We start from the raw sequence: 18,734 nt of genomic DNA, 5'->3' as shown, positions 1-18,734 counted from the left end.
CTGACAACATGGACCAACTTCTATCCTCTCATCCCAACTCTCTCTTCCTCATATGTGGTGACTTCAACTGTCATCATGCCAGCTAGCTGGGTGTGGGTTCCTCTCACCAGCCATGGTATCTCAGCAAAGGACTTCTGCGACTCATTGGGACTGACACAATCTGTCAATTTCCCGACCCGGAACTCAGCCAATGGAGTATCTTCTCTTCTAGACTTGGTTATGACAAACTTCCCTGCAAATGTCTGCTGCTCTTCTTCTGCTCCAATCGGTTCTTCTGATCATTTCCTTGTTAAAGTGGATATCTATCTGGCCATGCTCAGAGAACCGCCTCAGCGTCGACGAGTCTGGCATTTCACTCAGGCCGACTGGCACGGTCTTCAAGCAGCCATCAATCATCTGGACTGGTCTCCCATCTCTACTGACTCTGACATCAATTCTTCCTGGGAATTCTTCCAAAGCAAACTGCTCTCTCTCATGCACAGATTTATCCCATCTCGTCTTCAGTTGTCTTACCCTTTCTCCCGTCCATGGTACACTGAATCTTGTGGTGAGGCAGTTGCCCTGAAACAACTTGCCTTTGCCTCTTGGAAGGCTAATCCAACTGAAGGCAATCTCAGTTCCTTCCACTAAGCTCGGAACAAGTGTGTGTCTACCCTCAGGAGTGCCAGGAAGCACTATCTCTCCATACTCAAGAATGAACTCTCAAACCTGTCTCCTTCCTCCAAATCCTGGTGGCGTCTGGTCAAATCCATTTCTTGTGTTTGTTCCCCCTCCATCCCCTCCCTTACCTCAAATGGCTACACAGTTGACACCGCACGTGACAATGCCGAATGCCTCAACTCTGTGTTTGCCTCAAAATCTTGTGTCCCAAACCTATCTCTCTCTGTTCCCACCTTACCCAGTCGAACCCAACTGCTCCTGGACTCTGTGTCCTTCTCTCCTGACTAGGTGGAGAAGTTTTTTTGTCAAACCTAGACTGATTCTGCAACTGGACCAGACGGCATCAGTCCACGGGTCCTAAAATCCTGCTCTGCCACTCTACCTCACCCTCTCTCTGTTCTCTTCACCCTCCCTTTTGCTCAAGGTCATCTGCCATCATCTTGGAAATCAGCAAACATTACCGCTTTACACAAAAAAGGTGCAGAAACAGATTCTTGCAACTACAGACCAATCAGCCTGCTCCCAATTATCAGCAAAGTCGTGGATTCCATCATTGCTTCAGATATCAAATCCTTCCTCTTCTCCAATGGCTTGATCTCCGATCATCAATTTGGATTCAGACCAGGTTATTCTACTATGGACATGCTGCTTCTGTTGTCTCAACAATGGATGGAGGTTCTCAATGCCAAACAGGAAATCAGAGCTGTCTCGCTTGACATATCACGTGCCTTCGATACGGTCTGGCATCCCACTCTGCTCACCAAACTCTCCTCCTATGGTATCAATGGAAATCTCCACGCATGGCTTGCAGACTTCCTCTCTGGTCGTAGTCAACGTGTCGCCCTGAATGGATTTCTTTCATCTCCCCCTCCTGTTCAGGTTGGAGTTCCCCAAGGCGGTGTTCTGGGCCCTGTGTTTTTTCTGGTCTTTATCAATGATTTCTCCGACTCTCTGGAAAATCCTCTCCATCTCTTTGCTGAATACTCCACTCTCTGCCACTCCATTCCTCATCCCTCAGATCGGCAGTCTGCAGCCTCCTCACTCTCTGTAGACCTGGACAAAATCACAGACTGGTCAAACAAGTGGAACATGTCTTTCGATTCTGACAAATCTCACACTCTTACGATGTCTCTCCAAAAAGACCGACTGGACAATCCTCCCATCTCCTTTCTCAACAATCCTCTCCAAGAAGTTCTGTCTCTCAAGCTTTTGGGTCTCACTATCTGCCATGATCTTTCGTGGGAAAACCACATTTCCAAGCTGGCCTCCAAAACCAGTCGCCGACTGGGCATCCTCCGTCATGTGAAGTCCTTACTTGGCACACCTGAGCTCTTCACCACATGCAAGACTTTCATCCGCAGCTCAATGGAATACTGTTCTCCCCTCTGAGCCGGTGCTCCGGCCTCACACCGAGCTCGGCTTCACGCTGTTGAAACCAAAGCTTTCAGGATCATTGGAATCTCCCGCGATGAAGATAACTCCGAGGGCCTTTCACTGACTCACCGCAGGCAGGTTGGTGGTCTTTGTCTTCTACCGATTCCTCTCCGGCCTTGCTCCCCCAGCTCTCTGTGCTCTTTCCCCCAAATATTCCTGCAGGTCGCACAAGATCTGCCAGCAACCCTCTTATGGTTAAACTGCACTCGTCCCTCCAGGTCTATAAAACAGCTGTTCACCACCATCTCTTATCTTCCCCCATCCAAAACCTTGATCTTTTCTACCAACGCTAATTCACCCCAGATCCACTTTTTAGAAATTCCAACTTCTTGCCTGGAGGTCCTTGCAGTGTCCATGTGTTTTATACCTCTCCCACCCCCCCCACCCCCCCAAGCCCTCTACCTCCCACAGATCTCTCGATGTCCCTGCTCTCAAATGTTGCGTTTGTGTCCTTCCTCCTCTCTCCCCATCTTGTCTACCGCTCCCCTTACTATATGTTTTATGTGTCGGTTTGACTTTTTATGTGATTAATATTAGCTCTTTCACGAGCCTCGATCTTATTTACAAAAAAAAAGGCCTTGGCCAAAAGGTCAACATAGGCCAAGAGGTCATCAACCTTTTCAAAATTCTAAAATCCTCAAGTTTCATCCGATTGACTTGAAATTTGAATATGATTTTCATATCGGCGAACTGAATTCAACCACAAACTATTTTTGAGATCAATATGGGTCACAAGGTCAACATAGGCCAAAGGTCAACCACTTTTTTCATATTTCTAAAATCCTCAATTTTCATCCGATTGATTTGAAATCGGAATAGGATTTGCATGTCAGTTTACTGAAACCAACCACAAACTATTTTTGAGGTCAACATCGGCCAAAAGGTCAACATAAGCCAAAAGGTCGACATCGGCCAAATTTCTAAAATTGTCAATTTTCATCCGATTAACTTAAACTTTGAAAACGATTTGCATATCAGGTCACTGAATTCAACCACTAATTATTTTTGATGTCAAAAGGATATTGTTCTGAGTGCCATTCTACTTTGTTCTCTTTTATCAAATGTTTCTCGATGAGTGATTTTTTTTCATTCTGTCTGTCTGTCTATCTATGTCTATCTATCCCTGGTGTTGGGCTAGCGGCTGGGGTGCCAGCTTAGGATCCTAGGATCCTGGGTTCGAATCCCGGTCGACTGCTGAATTAACGCCAGGGGGGTTGACTCAGCCTGTCATCCTTCCGAGGTCGGCTAATTGAGTACCAGTTCACTGGTAATTCCCTGTTTGTCGTTAAAGGCGGCAAAAAGGGTTGGCGTCAGGAAGGGCATCCGGCCGTAAAACATTGCTTCAAAAAAGGGGACCGAAAAACAACAACAACCACGGTTCCCGAAAAAAGGCCAACCCCCGCTTTGCGGGGAAAAATGGCCTCTAAAGGTTTTTTTTTTTTCTTTCTTTTTTCTGTCTGTCTGTCGGTCGCCTACATATAACTATTTTCAACCGATCTTCACGGAACTTCACCAAATGGTAGAGTTGGTCATAAGCAAGAAGCCTATTGTTTTTGTGGTCAATAGGTCAATATAGGCCAAATTTCACCATCTTTGTCAAGTTTCTAAAATCCTCAATTTTCAGCCGATTGACTTGGATTTTTTTTTTTTTGAGACAGAGCAATAGGAATCTATTGAGCTTTAGAATCATTAAACTTAACTTGGTTACATTTACCCCACTGAGAAATCCTGACCAAATCTGAGTTTACAGAGGCAGTTGTGATGAAACGAGATGTAGATCAAGCGAGAGAAGATGGAGCAAATGTGAAAAACGTAGAGGAATGTTATGTTGTCGTCAGCGTACAAATGCATTTGGTTATTTGTCGAAGAAGATCATTGATTAAAAAGAAGGAAGAGTGTAGGAGACAGGACGGAACCGTGAGCGCCACACTGTTGGTGAGGAATGAGTGAGAGGTCCAACCATCAATAATTACGGAGATAGAGCGGCCGGACGGATAACTAGCTCCGAGAGAGCGGAGTGAAGGAGGAAAGTCGAATGATGGGAACTTGGAGATCAGACTGTGGTACCACGTCGAATATTTGCTGCTTCACTCTGTCAAAAGCTTTCGAGATATGAAGGGCAACAACAAATGATTCCCCAAAGTCTTGTAGAGAAGAAGAGCAGACATTTGTGTTTGCTGTTTGTGGCTCTATCACGTGCTAATCCTGGGGTTAATTCCAGGTAACGAGGCCTTAATTGTTGTTGGTGAAGTATGTCGCTGATTTGAAACCTGTTTGTGCAATCTACTTTAGGCTTGATCATTTGAAAATAACGATTATTACTGTGTTATGTCATTGCCTCGATTGTCGACTCGAGTTGTTGGGTCGCAAAGCATATTTATGACATTTTTATGGATATCTTTGTTTCTTTGAACATAACTTTATACATTGTGATTGTCTGTGTCCCAGTGATCTGGATATCGAGGATTTCTTTGCGCACCATCCCGAGCGTTATTTGGCACTGGTGTTTGAGGAGTCCGGGTCCTATGTGGGCCGTGAGGTGGGTACTGGATATTTTAGAGTGTATTGTTCTGGTAGAGGTTGGATTGCCACACCGTGCCCATGTTTCAGCCACTATGTTAATCATTAGCACTTGAGTATTGTGGACTTGTAACACCAATTCAAACCGGGGGCATGCTCTAATGCCAATTCTAATATCCGTAGGGTTTTTGCTTTGACATTTTTTTTAGGTTAAGACATTACTGTATAGTAAACCCTTAAATATTGCAGGCGTTGCATTCCTGGAAAATACCATGATGGTTAAAACCGGCAATAATTAAAACAGCGATGGTTAAAACTGGCAATGGTTAAAACCGTGAAGGTTAAAACCACGATAGTTAAAACCGCGATGGTTAAAACTGGCGATGGTTAAAACTGGCGATGGTTAAAACTGGCGATGGTTAAAACTGGTGGTGGTTAAAACTGTGGTGGTTAAAACCACTGAGGTTAAAACCGCTGTGGTTAAAAGCTCTGTGGTTAAAAGCGTGATGGCTAAAACCACGATGGTTAAAACCGCGATGGTTAAAACCGCTATGGTTAAAACTGGCGATGGTTAAAACTGGCGATGGTTAAAACTGGCGATGGTTAAAACTGGCGATGGTTAAACCGTGATGGTTAAACCGCGATGGTTAAAACCGCGATGGTTAAAACCGGCGATGGTTAAAACCGGCGATGGTTAAAACCGGCGATGGTTAAAACCGGCGATGGTTAAAACCGGTCGTGGTCAACACCGCGATGGTCAACACCACGATGGTTAAAACCACGATGGTTAAAACCACGATGGTTAAAACCGCGATGGTTAAAACCAAGCAGTTATGGTGAAAGTGGGTGCAGTTATTGGGCTTTGAGAAAATACAGAGGAAAGTGGGCGGCAGCAAAAATATACAGTGCATTCAGAAAGTATTCAGACCCCTTCACTTTTTTCACATTTTGTTATGTTGCAGCCTTATGCTGAAATCGTTTAAATTCATTTTTTCCCTCATCAATCTACACTCAATACCCCATAATGACAAAGAGAAAATAGGATTTTAGAAAGTTTTGCAAATTTATTAAAAAGAAAAAACTGAAATATTACATTGACATAAGTATTCAGACCCTTTGCTATGACACTTGAAATTTAGCTCAGGTGCCTCCCATTTCTCTTGATCAACTTTGAGATGTTTCTACACCTTGATTGGAGTCCACCTGTGGTAAATTCAATTGATTGGACATGATTTGGAAAGGCACACACCTGTCTATATAGGGTCTCACAGATGATAATGCGTATCAGAGCAAAACCCAAGCCATGAGGTCGAAGGGAACTGCCTGCAGAGCTTAGAGACAGGATTGTGTCTAGGCACAGATCTGGGGAAGCCTACAAAAACATTCTGCTGCATTGAAGGTTCCCAAGAGCACAGTGGCCTCCATAATTCTTAAATGGAAGAAGTTTGGAACAACCAGGACTCTTCCAAGAGCTGGCCGCCCAGCCAAACTGAGCAATCGGGGAAGAAGGGCCCTGGTAATAGAGGTGACCAAGAACCCGATGGTCACTCTGGCTGAGCTCCAGAGATCCTGTGTGGAGATGGGAGAAACTTCCAGAAGGACAACCATCACTGCAGCACTCCACCGATCTGGGCTTTATGGCAGAGTGGCCAGACAGAAGCCTCTCCTCAGTGAAAGACACATGAAAGCCCACTTGGAGGTTGCAAAAAAGCACCTCAAGGACTCTCAGACTGTGAGAAACAAGATGCTGTAAGATGCTGTGGTCTGATGAAACCAAGATTGAACTGTTTGGCCTGAATGCAAAGCACTAAGTCTAGCGGAAACCGAGCACAGCTCATCACCCATCTAACACCATCCCAACGGTGAAGCATGGTGGTGGTGGCAGCATCATGCTGTGGGGGTGTTTTTCAGCAGCAGGGACTGGGAGAATGGTCAGGGTTGAGGGAACAATGAATGGAGCAAAGTACAGAGATATCCTTAATGAAAACCTGAAGCAGAGCGCTCAGGACCTCAGACTGGGCCGAAGGTTCACCTTCCAACAGGACAATGACCCTAAACACACAGCCAAGACAATGCAGGAGTGGCTTGGGGACAACTCTGTGAAGGTCCTTGAGTGGCCCAGCCAGAGTCCTGACTTGAACCCAATCGAACATCTCTGGAGAGACCTGAAAATGTCCACCAACGGTTCCAATCCAACCTGACAGAGCTTGAGAGGATTTGCAGAGAAGAATGTTCAGAAAATCCCCAAATCCAGGTGTGCAAAGCTTGTCGCGTCATACCCAAGAAGACTCGAGGCTGTAATCGCTGCCAAAGGTGCTTCAACTAAGTACTGAGTTAAGGGTCTGAATACTTATGTCAATGTGATATTTCAGTTTTTTCTTTTTAATAAATTTGCAAAACTTTCTAAAATCCTGTTTTCTCTTTGTTATTATGGGGTATTGAGTGTAGATTGATGAGGGAAAAAATGACTTTGAACGATTTCAGCACCAGGCTGCAACATAACAAAATGTGAAAAAAGTGAAGGGGTCTGAATACTTTTTGAATGCACTGTACACATCACAATTGAATAAACATGTAACTAAAATAAATACAGTTTACAATAAACAAAACACAAGACTTTTACCTTTAAAATGTATTCCAAAACAGTGAAGTAAGCAAGGGTAAGAATATTATGTGTACTGTATCTGTGCAGTAAATATAAAACACAAGACTTAGCTCGGGATGATGATGATGCTGGAGTGGGGAGCGGGGACGTCCATGGATATACGAAGAGATATTGGCCAATCACACCGATTATTGTAAGAGACGCATGAAGATACAAAGTCCCAAGTTCAATGAAGGTTATTGAAGGGTCAGTGGTTCTTCAGAGATGTCAATTATTTCACTGCCGGAGTCTTCTTCCTTATTTTTTCCTTCACTGACCCTTTCACTAGGTCAGTACATTTAAATAATTGATGAGGTTTGGTTTGTCATCAATTCACTGCCAATAATCAAATCTTTGATTTCTTGAACATTTATGCTCCGATTTTGAGAATGAGGGCAGGTATCATTTGTTTCTAAAACGAGTTATGAGTGGTGACTTAAAGTGCTGTTGACTAATGAGTGGTGACTTCAAGTGCTGTTTACTAATGGGTGGTGGCTTCAAGTGCTGTTTACTAATGTGTGGTGGCTGCAAGTGTTGTTTACTTGTGGGTGGTGGCTTCAAGTGCTGTTTACTAATGAGTGGTGACTTCAAGTGCTGTTTACTAATGTGTGGTGGCTTCAAGTGCTGTTTACTAATGTGTGGTGGCTGCAAGTGCTGTTTACTAATGAGTGGTGACTTCAAGTGCTGTTGACTAATGAGTGATGGCTTCTAGTGCTGTTGACTAATTAGTGGTGACTTCAAGTGCTGTTGACTAATGAGCGGTGACTTAAAGGGCTGTTTGCTAATGAGTGGTGGCTTCAAGTGCTGTTTACTAATGAGTGGTGGCTTCAAGTGCTGTTTACTAATGAGCGGTGGCTTCAAGTGCTGTTTACTAATGAGTGGTGACCTCTAGTGCTGTTGACTAATGAGCGGTGACTTCTCATGCTGTTTACTAATGAGTGGTGGCTTCAAGTGCTGTTTACTAATGAGTGGTGACTGCTAGTGCTGTTGACTAATGAGCAGTGACTTCTCGTGCTGTTTAGTAATGAGTGGTGACTTGTAGTGCTGTTTACTAATGAGTGGTGGATTCTAGTGCTGTTTACTCATGAGTGGTGACTTCTAGTGCTGTTTACTAATGAGTGGTGACTTGTAGTGCTGTTTAGTAATGAGTGGTGACTTGTAGTGCTGTTTACTAATGAGTGGTGGCTTCTAGTGCTGTTTACTCATGAGTGGTGACTTCTAGTGCTGTTTACTCATGAGTGGTGACTTCTAGTGCCGTTTACTAATGAGTGGTGACTTCAAGTGCTGTTTACTAATGAGTGGTGGCTTCAAGTGCTGTTTACTAATGAGTGGTGACCTCTAGTGCTGTTGACTAATGAGCGGTGACTTCTCGTGCTGTTTACTAATGAGTGGTGGCTTCGTGCTGTTTACTAATGAGTGGTGACTGCTAGTGCTGTTTACTAATGAGAGGTGACTTCTAGTGCTGTTTACTAATGAGTGGTGACTTCAAGTACTGTTTACTAATGAGTGGTGACTTCAAGTGCTGTTTACTAATGAGTGGTGACTTCTAGTGCTGTTTACTAATGAGTGGTGACTTCTAGTGCTGTTTACTAATGAGAGGTGACTTCTAGCACTGTTTACTAATGAGTGGTGACTTCTAGTGCTGTTTACGAATGAGTGGTGACTTGTAGTGCTGTTTACTAATGAGTGGTGGCTTCAAGTGCTGTTTAGTAATGAGTGGTGACTTGTAGTGCTGTTTACTAATGAGTGGTGACTTCTAGTGCTGTTTACTAATGAGTGGTGACTTCTAGTGCTGTTTACTAATGAGTGGTGACTTCAGGTGCTGTTGATAAATGAGTGGTGGCTTCAAGTGCTGTTTACTAATGCATTACTGACCGTGATTCCCAACTCGTGATGCAGGTTATGTTGGACTTGATGCATTACCAGGGAATCGTCGTGCGTCGTTCCATCGGTACCGACACCGCCCTAACCCGTCGCTTCAATGTCCTCTCATTACCAACCGTCCTCGTGGTCCATCGCAACGGCTCAAGTTTCCATCTGCAAACGTACGTTTTAATCCGGCCATCCCTTAAACAAATAATCTGACTCATATCCTGAAATGTTGTTTCTATTTTGACGGATTATATGTGTGAGCACAACTGAGGTCATCTTCTTTTCCTCCTAGTAAAGCAAGATACGCTCAGCTGAACTCGTTTCAGGTTTACTCTCTCAAGAATTGTTTAAAATCATGGTTATTTTCATCATAATGTTTCACAAGTCCAATCAGTCTTTCAAAGTCGAATGAGTTGTTTTGATTACAAGTTGAGCGTTCACGTCAGGCGATTTTAAATTATATTATTGACTCCATTTTGTTCTCGAGTTGGGCCTGTGTCCTTGGCCGCCGTAACAAATCTATTCAAGGATTGGTAAAGTAAACTTGTTAAATTAATATTGCAATGCATTATCTTTGGGGTAAATAGGAGTCAAGTTCTGTTTAGGGTCATTCTACTTGCATCTCTTACCCCTTCCCTTGCGCTACATTTGACGTTGGCACATGACCTTTTGCTCTTTAGCCTAATCGATGGAAGGGCGGGGGTGATGAAGAGAGGACAAGGCCATTGTCGATTAAATACTGCTTGGATCATGATGCGCTTATCACCTACTATGTGGCTGATAACCCAATGGGGTTTATTTTATTTTATTTACAGGAGCGAGGCTCATGGAACATGGGTTTATTTTATTTTATTTACAGGAGCGAGGCTCATGGAACATGGGTTTATTTTATTTTATTTACAGGAGCGAGGCTTATGGAACATGGGTTTATTTTATTTTATTTACAGAAGCAAAGCTCATGGAACATGGGTTTATTTAATTTTATTTACAGGACCTAAGCTCATGGAACATGGGTTTATTTTATTTTATTTACAGGACCTAAGCTCATGGAACATGGGTTTATTTTATTTTATTTACAGAAGCGAGGCTCATGGAACATGGGTTTATTTTATTTTATTTACAGGAGCGAGGCTCATGGAACATGGGTTTATTTTATTTTATTTGTTTTTTATTGTCCGTTTCCGGTCCGGTCTGGAGAGGACGCTGGCGTTACTTGTTCACCGCTTCTCCGACTGGGTCATTGTACATAGTCTGCTTTTCTGGTGGTCGTGGCGGCTTTTTGGCCGTTGGGTCTGCTCCCTGCTCGGTCCCGGCTCTGCTCCTGGCTTCGCCTGCCCGGCTCTTCCACTGTTGCCTCGGGCCCGCTCCCGGACTGTCCTGCGCCTTGTCTGCCGCTCCGGCCTTTACTGTCTTGCTCGCCGCTTCTCCGACTGGGTCATTGTACATAGTCTGCTTTTCTCGTGGTCGTGGCGGCTTTTTGGCCGTTGGTCTGCTCTCTGCTCTGTCCCGGCTCTGCTCCTGGCTTCGCCTGCCCGGCTCTTCCACCGTTGCCTCAGGCCCGCTCCCGAACTGTTGAGGAAGTTGATTTGATCATGTTTGGTCATGTGTTGAGGAAGGATGAAAGTGATTGGTTGAGAAGAGTGATGGAAATGAATGTAGAAAGAAGTAGAGGACGGGGAAGACCGAGAAATACTTGGCTAAAGATGGTGGAAGAAGAAATGCGGGCAAGGGGGTTAACAAGGAGAGATGCAGAAAATAGGGCAAAATGGAGAAGATTGTCATGGGGACCGCAAGGCTAACCCCCGCTCTAGTCGGGAAAATGGCCTTTAAAATGCATGTTGTTGTGTTGTTGGTCTGCTCTCTGCTCGGTCCCGGCTCTGCTCCTCGCTTCGCCTGCCCGGCTCTTCCACCATTGCCTCAGGCCCGCTCCCGAACTGTCCTGCGCCTCGTCTGCCGCTTCGGCCTTTACTGTCTTGCTCGCCGCTTCTGGCAAGCCGCTTCCACTGGCAAGGCCTACTCATCCTCCTCGACCTTGGCCTTGTCCTCGTCCCCTTCGCTCCTGCCTGACATGGCTCTAAGGTACTCCGCTGCAAGGCGACTTCTGCTTAACATTTACTCCACCCCATCATGCATCTCTGCAATCAAATACCACGGACTCCTGCGACGACTCAGATATATTCATAGAGGCTCTGGTCGTAAGTTTGTTTACTTACAAACAGGTCACTTCATTCCCGTACTCTGGTCGGCTCAGCACACTCCCACTCATCGTCCCAGCGCACCTGGTCACAGCAACACACACGATCGCACCTCCTGTCTGCAAACCCTGGCTAAATCACCTGAGTTCATCCCCACCGTACAAACAAACATGAAGCTCACTCTATTCAATACCCGGTCCCTCGACAACAAAAGCCTCATCCTGAACGACTACATTCTGGATAATAAACTGGACTTTCTCTGTCTCACTGAAACCTGGCAACAACCTCTGGACTACTTCTCACTCAACCTCACTACACCCAATGGATATTCATACATCAATAAACTGCGCTCGGAGGGCCGAGGTGGTGGAATTGCCGTAATACACCGACAGGACATCAAGACCAGCCTCATCTCCATCTCATCTGCTCCATCATTTGAACACCTGGCTTTTAAACTCTCTGGTCACACGCAGTCAGTCATGGCTGTCGTCTACCGCCCTCCCAAACTGCACCCATCATTCCTGTCTGACTTCTCCTACTTTCTGACCCAGCTCTGTTCCCTCTCCCCCTCAATCCTCCTCCTCGGTGATTTCAATATCTACATGGACTCAACTGACTCCACAATAACCACTGACTTCACTGATTTACTCACCTGCTTTAACCTCACTCAACATGTCAACTTTCCTACTCATAACCATGGGCACATTCTGGACCTTGTCTGCTCTACTGGATTAATTTTGCACCATCTCTCGGGCTCTGACCTCACCCTCTCTGACCACTTAGCCATCACTATTACCATCAACATCCCCACCCCAGCACCAAGGCATTATCGCACTATCAATTTCCATAAGCTAAACGCTCTTTCAACTACCTCATTCTCATCCACCCTCTCTGAAAAAATGTCCACTTCTCCCTTCGTTGACCTCCACACCCCTTCTGACCTCACTGACTACTACAACCACACTCTCTCCTCCTGCCTTGACCAGCTTGCGCCGATAAAAACCAAAACAGTTTCTTTCACCCATTCTGCTCCCTGGTTTACCCCTGAACTCCGCCTGATGAAAACTCGTGCTCGCCAACTTGAAAGACTCCGCAATAAAACAGGTCTCACAATTCACTCCCAAGCCTACAAGGACCACCTACAGCACTACAAAGATGCCCTCTCCGGCGCCCGCTCCGCCAACTACTCTCAAATTATCCACTCTGGCTCTGGAAACCCAAAAGCACTCTTCTCTACAATAAACAAACTCCTCAGCCCCCTGAACACCACCACCCAGTCATTCACAGTAGAAAACTGCATCTCCTTCCTTTCATTCTTCCAAAGCAAAATTGACAACATCTACAACAGCTTAACCACCACCGCACCCACTTGCCCTCAAACCACCTGCCCCCCCTTATCCTGCCAACCCCTGTCTCAGTTCTCCCCAGTCTCCCCTACTGACCTCTCTGAACTCCTCATAGGAATGAAAACTGCCACCTGCACTCTTGACCCCATCCCCTCCAGCTTTGTCAAGGCCTCCCTTCCTGCTCTCCACTTATCACTGCAACAATAAACTCCTCCCTGTCTACAGGCATCGTCCCACCATCCCTCAAAATTGCTGCTGTTACCCCCATTCTGAAAAAACCCAGACTAAACCCTGACACCCTAAACAACTTCAGACCCATCTCCAACCTACCCTTTCTGTCAAAAGTTTTGGAACGCGCTGTAGCCACTCAACTCAAACATCACCTCTCTGCCAATAACCTGTATGAAACATTCCAATCCGGATTCCGGGCCAACCACAGTACTGAAACTGCTCTCCTCAAAATCACCAACCACCTTCTCCTCTCCTCTGACGCCGGCAACCTCAACATTCTCATCCTCCTCGACCTCAGCGCCGCCTTTGACACCATCAATCACACCATCCTCCTCACCCGACTTGAAACCACGTTTAACATTACCGGCACTGCCCTCTCTTGGATCAAATCATACCTCTCTGACAGATGCCAGTTCATCTCCATCAATAACTGCAAATCCCCCACTGCTCCCCTCCCCCAAGGTGTCCCCCAAAGTTCAGTTATTGGCCCCCGCCTCTTCATCCTGTACCTGTCCCCCCTTGGTCACTCAATCCGCCGTCATGGTCTCCAATTGCACTGCTTCGCCGATGACATCCAGCTTTTCATCTCCACCAAATCCATCTCCACCGCCACCCACTCTATCCTGACAAACTGCATCACTGAAATAAAATCCTGGCTTCAAATCAACGTCCTCAAACTTAACTATGATAAATCTGAAATAATCATCATTGGCCCAAAAACGCTCACCAAATCCACCCGTAACTTTGCCCTCAACATCGACGGTTTCCCAGTATCCACCTCCCCTCACATCCGGAATCTTGGCATCATCTTTGACCAAACCCTCTCCTTCGACAAATACACTAAACATATCACAAAGACAGCCCTCTTTCACCTGAAAAACATTGTCCGTCTCCGTCCATCCCTCTCCTCCACGGCTGCAGAAACCGTCATCCACGCCTTAATCACCTCCCGTCTGGACTACTGCAACAGCCTCCTCTATGGTTCACCCTCAATAATCACCAATAAACTCCAATACATTCAGAACTCCGCTGCCCATCTACTCACCCATTCCCGGACCCGTGACCACATCATCCCCGTCCTTTATAAGCTTCACTGGCTCCCTATCCCCCAGAGAATCCAGTACAAAATCCTCCTCTTGACCTACAAAGCCCTCCATAACCTGGCCCCATCCTACCTGACTGACCTCCTCTCCAGGCACACTCCCACCCGCAACCTCCGCTCTGCTGGTGCCAACCTCCTGACCCGCCCCCCCCTCCCCCCCCCCCCATCCGGACCAAATTCAGATCCTGGGGGGGACAGGGCCTTCTCCATCGCTGCTCCCACCCTCTGGAACTCACTACCTCACACCATCAGAGACTCCTCCTCACTCACCACATTCAAAACATCACTCAAGACCTACCTGTTCAACACTGCATTCAACATTTAACCCACAGCATTTAACCCCTGACTATCTCTTCTCCTTCTCCTTCCTTTGCTTTGATTATTATTTACCTACTAGCAGAAGTACCCGGCATTGCCGGGCGGGGGAGGGGAGGGGTAAGGGGAGCGGAAGGGGGAAGGGGAGGGGAAGGGAGGGAGGGGGAGGGGAGAGGAGGGGGAGGGGAAGAGGTGAGGGGGAGGGAAGGGGGGGAGGGGGAGGGGAAGGGGGAGGAGGGGGAGGGGAGGGGGGGAGGGTGAGAGGGGAGGGGGGAAGGGGGAGGGTGAGAGGGGATGGGGTAGGGGGAAGGGGGAGGGTGAGAGGGGATGGGGTAGGGGGAAGGGAGGGGGTAGGGTGGAGGGGGAAGGGGAAGGGGAGGATGGAGGGGGGGACGGGGGAAGGGGAGGATGGAGGGGGGGAGGGGGGAAGGGAGAGTGGGAGGGGGAGGTGGGGGAAGGGGAGGGGAGGGGGAGGAAGAGGAGGGAGGGGAGAGGAGGGGGGAGGGGGAGCGTAAGTGGTGGAGGTGGGGAAGGGGGAGGGGGAGGGTAAGTGGGGGAGGTGGGGGAGGGTGAGGGTAAGTGGGGAAGGGGGAGGGTGAGGGTAAGTGGGGAAGGGAGGAGGGGAGGGCGGAGGTGGGGGAGGGGGAGGGTAAGTGGGGGAGGGGAATGGGGGAGGGGTAGGGGGAAGGGGAGGATGGAGGGGGGAGGGGAAGGGGAGGATGTGGGAGGGGAGGATGGAGGGGGTAGGGGAGGTAACATTACATTACACACACACAAACTGTGTTTTATGTTCAATGGTCTGGCGGCGGGAATGGAACATCACGTGATCGCTCTGAGCGAATCAGCGCGCTGCTCTGCCACCGGCTCAGATTCCGTGTATAATATTCCTCGCTGAAAAAAATCTATGTGAAACATGCTACTATCTATGCTAAATCATGCTAAATCATGTTAAATGCTAATCATGCTAAAATCTATGCTACTTGCTGTGAGTTTATATTGGCAAGGAACATCACATGATCGCTCTGAGCGAATCAGCGTGCTGCTCTGCCACCGCCTCAGATTCCGTGTATTATATTCCTCGCTGAAAAAAAATATGGATCTAAAGATGAAAGAAAAAAAAAACCTATGTGGTGTGAATGGCAATGTTCCTCGCTGAAATGTGAAAAAACGCAATCGCTTTTCGCTCTGAATTACGTGCGAATGCGTAACTGTGAGTTTATGGCGGCAAGGACCATCACGTGATCGCTCTGAGCGAATCAGCGCGCTGCTCTGCCACCGCCTCAGATTCCGTGCATAATATTCCTCGCTGAAATGCGCTGAGGTAAAAATATGGTAAAAAAATATTATGAAATAATTTTTTTTAGGTCGGCCATGTTCTTCCCAGGCTCAATGGCCATGTCTATGCCAAATATCAAGCACGTGAGCCTCTCCGTTTAGGAGTCTATCGGTAACATTACACACACACACACACACACACACACACACACACACACACACACACACACTGTGTTTTATATATATAGATTGATTTTTGTCTTTTTGCACTTGTTTTTTGTACTCTGTCAAAGCGCCTTTGGGCTTCTTGAAAAGCGCTATATAAAATAAATGTATTATTATGATTATTATTATTTACAGAAGCTAAGCTCATGGAACATGGGTTTATTTTTTTTTTTTTACAGAAGCTAAGCTCATGGAACATGGGTTTATTTTATTTTATTTACAGAAGCTAAGCTCATGGAACATGGGTTTATTTTATTTTATTTACAGAAGCTAAGCTCATGGAACATGCGTTTATTTTATTTACAGGAGCGAGGCTCATGGAACATGGGTTTATTTTATTTTATTTACAGGACCTAAGCTCATGGAACATGGGTTTATTTTATTTTATTTACAGGAGCGAGGCTCATGGAACATGGGTTTATTTTATTTTATTTACAGGAGCGAGGCTCATGGAACATGGGTTTATTTTATTTTATTTACAGGACCGAAGCTCATGGAACATGCGTTTATTTTATTTTATTTACAGGAGCGAAGCTCATGGAACAAGGGTTTATTTTATTTTATTTACAGAAGCTAAGCTCATGGAACATGGGTTTATTTTATTTTATTTACGGGACCGAAGCTCATGGAACATGGGTTTATTTTATTTTATTTACAGGAGCGAGGCTCATGGAACCTGGGTTTCATATACTGTATTTTATTTACAGGACCTAAGCTCATGGAACATGGGTTTATTTTATTTTATTTACAGAAGCTAAGCTCATGGAACATGGGTTTATTTTATTTTATTTACAGGAGCGAGGCTCATGGAACATGGGTTTATTTTATTTTATTTACAGAAGCTGAGCTCATGGAACATGGGTTTATTATATTTTATTTACAGGAGCGAAGCTCATGGAACATGGGTTTATTTTATTTTATTTACAGGAGCGAAGCTCATGGAACATGTGTTTATTTTATTTTATTTCCAGGAGCGAAGCTCATGGAACATGGGTTTATTTTATTTTATTTACAGGAGTGAGGCTCATGGAACCTGGGTTTCATATACTGTATTTTATTTACAGGAGCGAAGGTCATGGAACCTGGGTTTATTTTATATACAGGAGCAAAGTTTTAAAAGGTCTTGGGGTTTGTGGGTGTTTTCGGGTCTTGAATGGTCTTAGGGTTATAAAGGGTCTCGAGGGTGTTTGGGGTCTCAAAGGGTCCTTGTGTTCTAAATGCTCAAACTGTTTTAGATGTCTTAGATGGTCTTTGGGGTCCTAAGAGTTTTAAGTGTCTTAGGGTCTTTGTGGGTGTTCATGGTCCTTTGGGTCTTCGTGGTGTTACTCGGTCTCCGGATTTCTCCGGATTGTAAACGTTGGAAAGGTCTTGGGGGTTGCAAAGGGTCTTCGGGTTCTAAAGTTTCGAATGTAACTAATACATTTGCTTACATTGTGTGCAGACAAACAAAAGGAACCAAATGTCCCAAACCCTGGTGAGGGTAATAATATTGTCGCATGACTACCTTGTATGGTGAACGAGCTGTTACTCCGAGGCATTCAATCAAATGGTGGATAATACGTGTGGGGGAGCAAGAGGGAGAGAGGAGACCGGAGCCTTACCTGAACGGCTTCCACTCGACGTCTCCACACCTGAAAAAAATTACTCAAACAAAAACGGATTTAAAATGTACAAAAATAACAGGTTTACTTAAATAAATGCCGGTACAAAGAAAATGCGCGATAAACTAAATTCATAAATTGGGACGTCCCTACAAACAGATCCAAAGACAGACAAAAGGGAAAAAGAACTGAAATTAAATAGGTGTCTGTGTGCACTTAACTCAACTTGGCCGGGGTGTCTTGTCAGAGGTCGTCAAAATAGTCTCAGGGCCTTGGCGGGAACCGCTGGCTCGTTGGCGGGAACCACTCGTTCGTTGGCGGTAACCCAGGCCTCGCTGTGTGTCGCACTGCAGCGAGCCAGCAACGCTCGTCCACCCGTCGCTCTTGCTTGGAAAGCCGCGGCTCTTCCTCTTCACGACCACCAGCAAGATCTCCAAACACGGCCGTTCACGATCGCTCCCTTGAGCCCGAGAGAAAAATAAATGCCATCGCTCATACGAGGTCCAGGTGAGAAAAAGCGCAAGAGGGAATTCGGTCAGAGCGAGGAGCCAAGGAGAAGAGAACAAAATGTCCGCCAGAGCGAAAAGCCAAGAAGAAGAGAGAGATGTCCGCTCGCGCGTTCCTTCACCACCCAGGCACTGACGTTATCTGGGGTGCTTCGCAATAATCAGTGAGTCGCTCCCTACCAGTCCTTCCCTGCTCCTATCAGCAAGTCGCATCTTACCCCGGCCTTGTGCCAATCAAAACCCCGACCAATCACGGCTCCTCTGGGCGTGGCCCCCGGCCTGCCCGTCCTTGTGGTTATGTAATGGCTGCGGTGATGTAGTTTTGTTCGAGCCCTGATTTCCGGGGTGTTTTATTATTAATTAGGGGTAATTTAATGAGCGATTTCGGCTCGTGTCTATTGAGTTGTCTAAAGGAACAAAGGTATAAATTACAGAGGCCACAACATACTTGGGATAAATTACCCATAATCCCTTAGCTAGTTAACATACCCCACTCCTCATAATGGGGACGAGGGTGCACCTTACATGATATCCGGGCTAATACAAATTCCCTAATTATTACATGGTGCTTCTTCTTCTTCATCGCGACATACAGAGCATGCTAATGTATGCAAATCTACCTGGACTAAGGTATCCCTACCCCCACAAACGTAACAATATGTTCTGAACAGCTGTGATTTTTTTTTTAATGTAGCTTTTTTTTTTTTTTTTTGAGCACCATGTTTAACTCATTGATTGATGTGTGCTCATGAATAGTGAGTACGCTTGTTGTGATTCATTGTTTGGCCTTGCAGTGCTAATTCATCGT

The 18,734-nt window shown here is 46.0% G+C and overlaps 1 protein-coding gene across 1 annotated transcript in view; it reads left to right on the top strand.

Moving 5' to 3' along the window:
* LOC137438501 (sulfhydryl oxidase 2) overlaps window positions 1-18,734 on the top strand; it is a 147,448-nt gene that overhangs the window by 85,240 nt on the left and 43,474 nt on the right. Inside the window, exons 5-6 of the mRNA XM_068133593.2 lie at window positions 4,543-4,633; window positions 9,158-9,303. Coding sequence (XP_067989694.1) covers window positions 4,543-4,633; window positions 9,158-9,303 — 237 coding nt within the window. The remainder of the gene's footprint in view (window positions 1-4,542; window positions 4,634-9,157; window positions 9,304-18,734) is intronic.

Source organism: Myxine glutinosa, chromosome 13, assembly GCF_964187855.1.
Source record: "Myxine glutinosa chromosome 13, kmMyxGlut1.1, whole genome shotgun sequence".
Taxonomy (NCBI): domain Eukaryota; kingdom Metazoa; phylum Chordata; class Myxini; order Myxiniformes; family Myxinidae; genus Myxine; species Myxine glutinosa.
The sequence above is the reverse complement of the archived record's forward strand: the minus strand, read 5'-3'. Positions and strand labels throughout refer to the sequence as shown.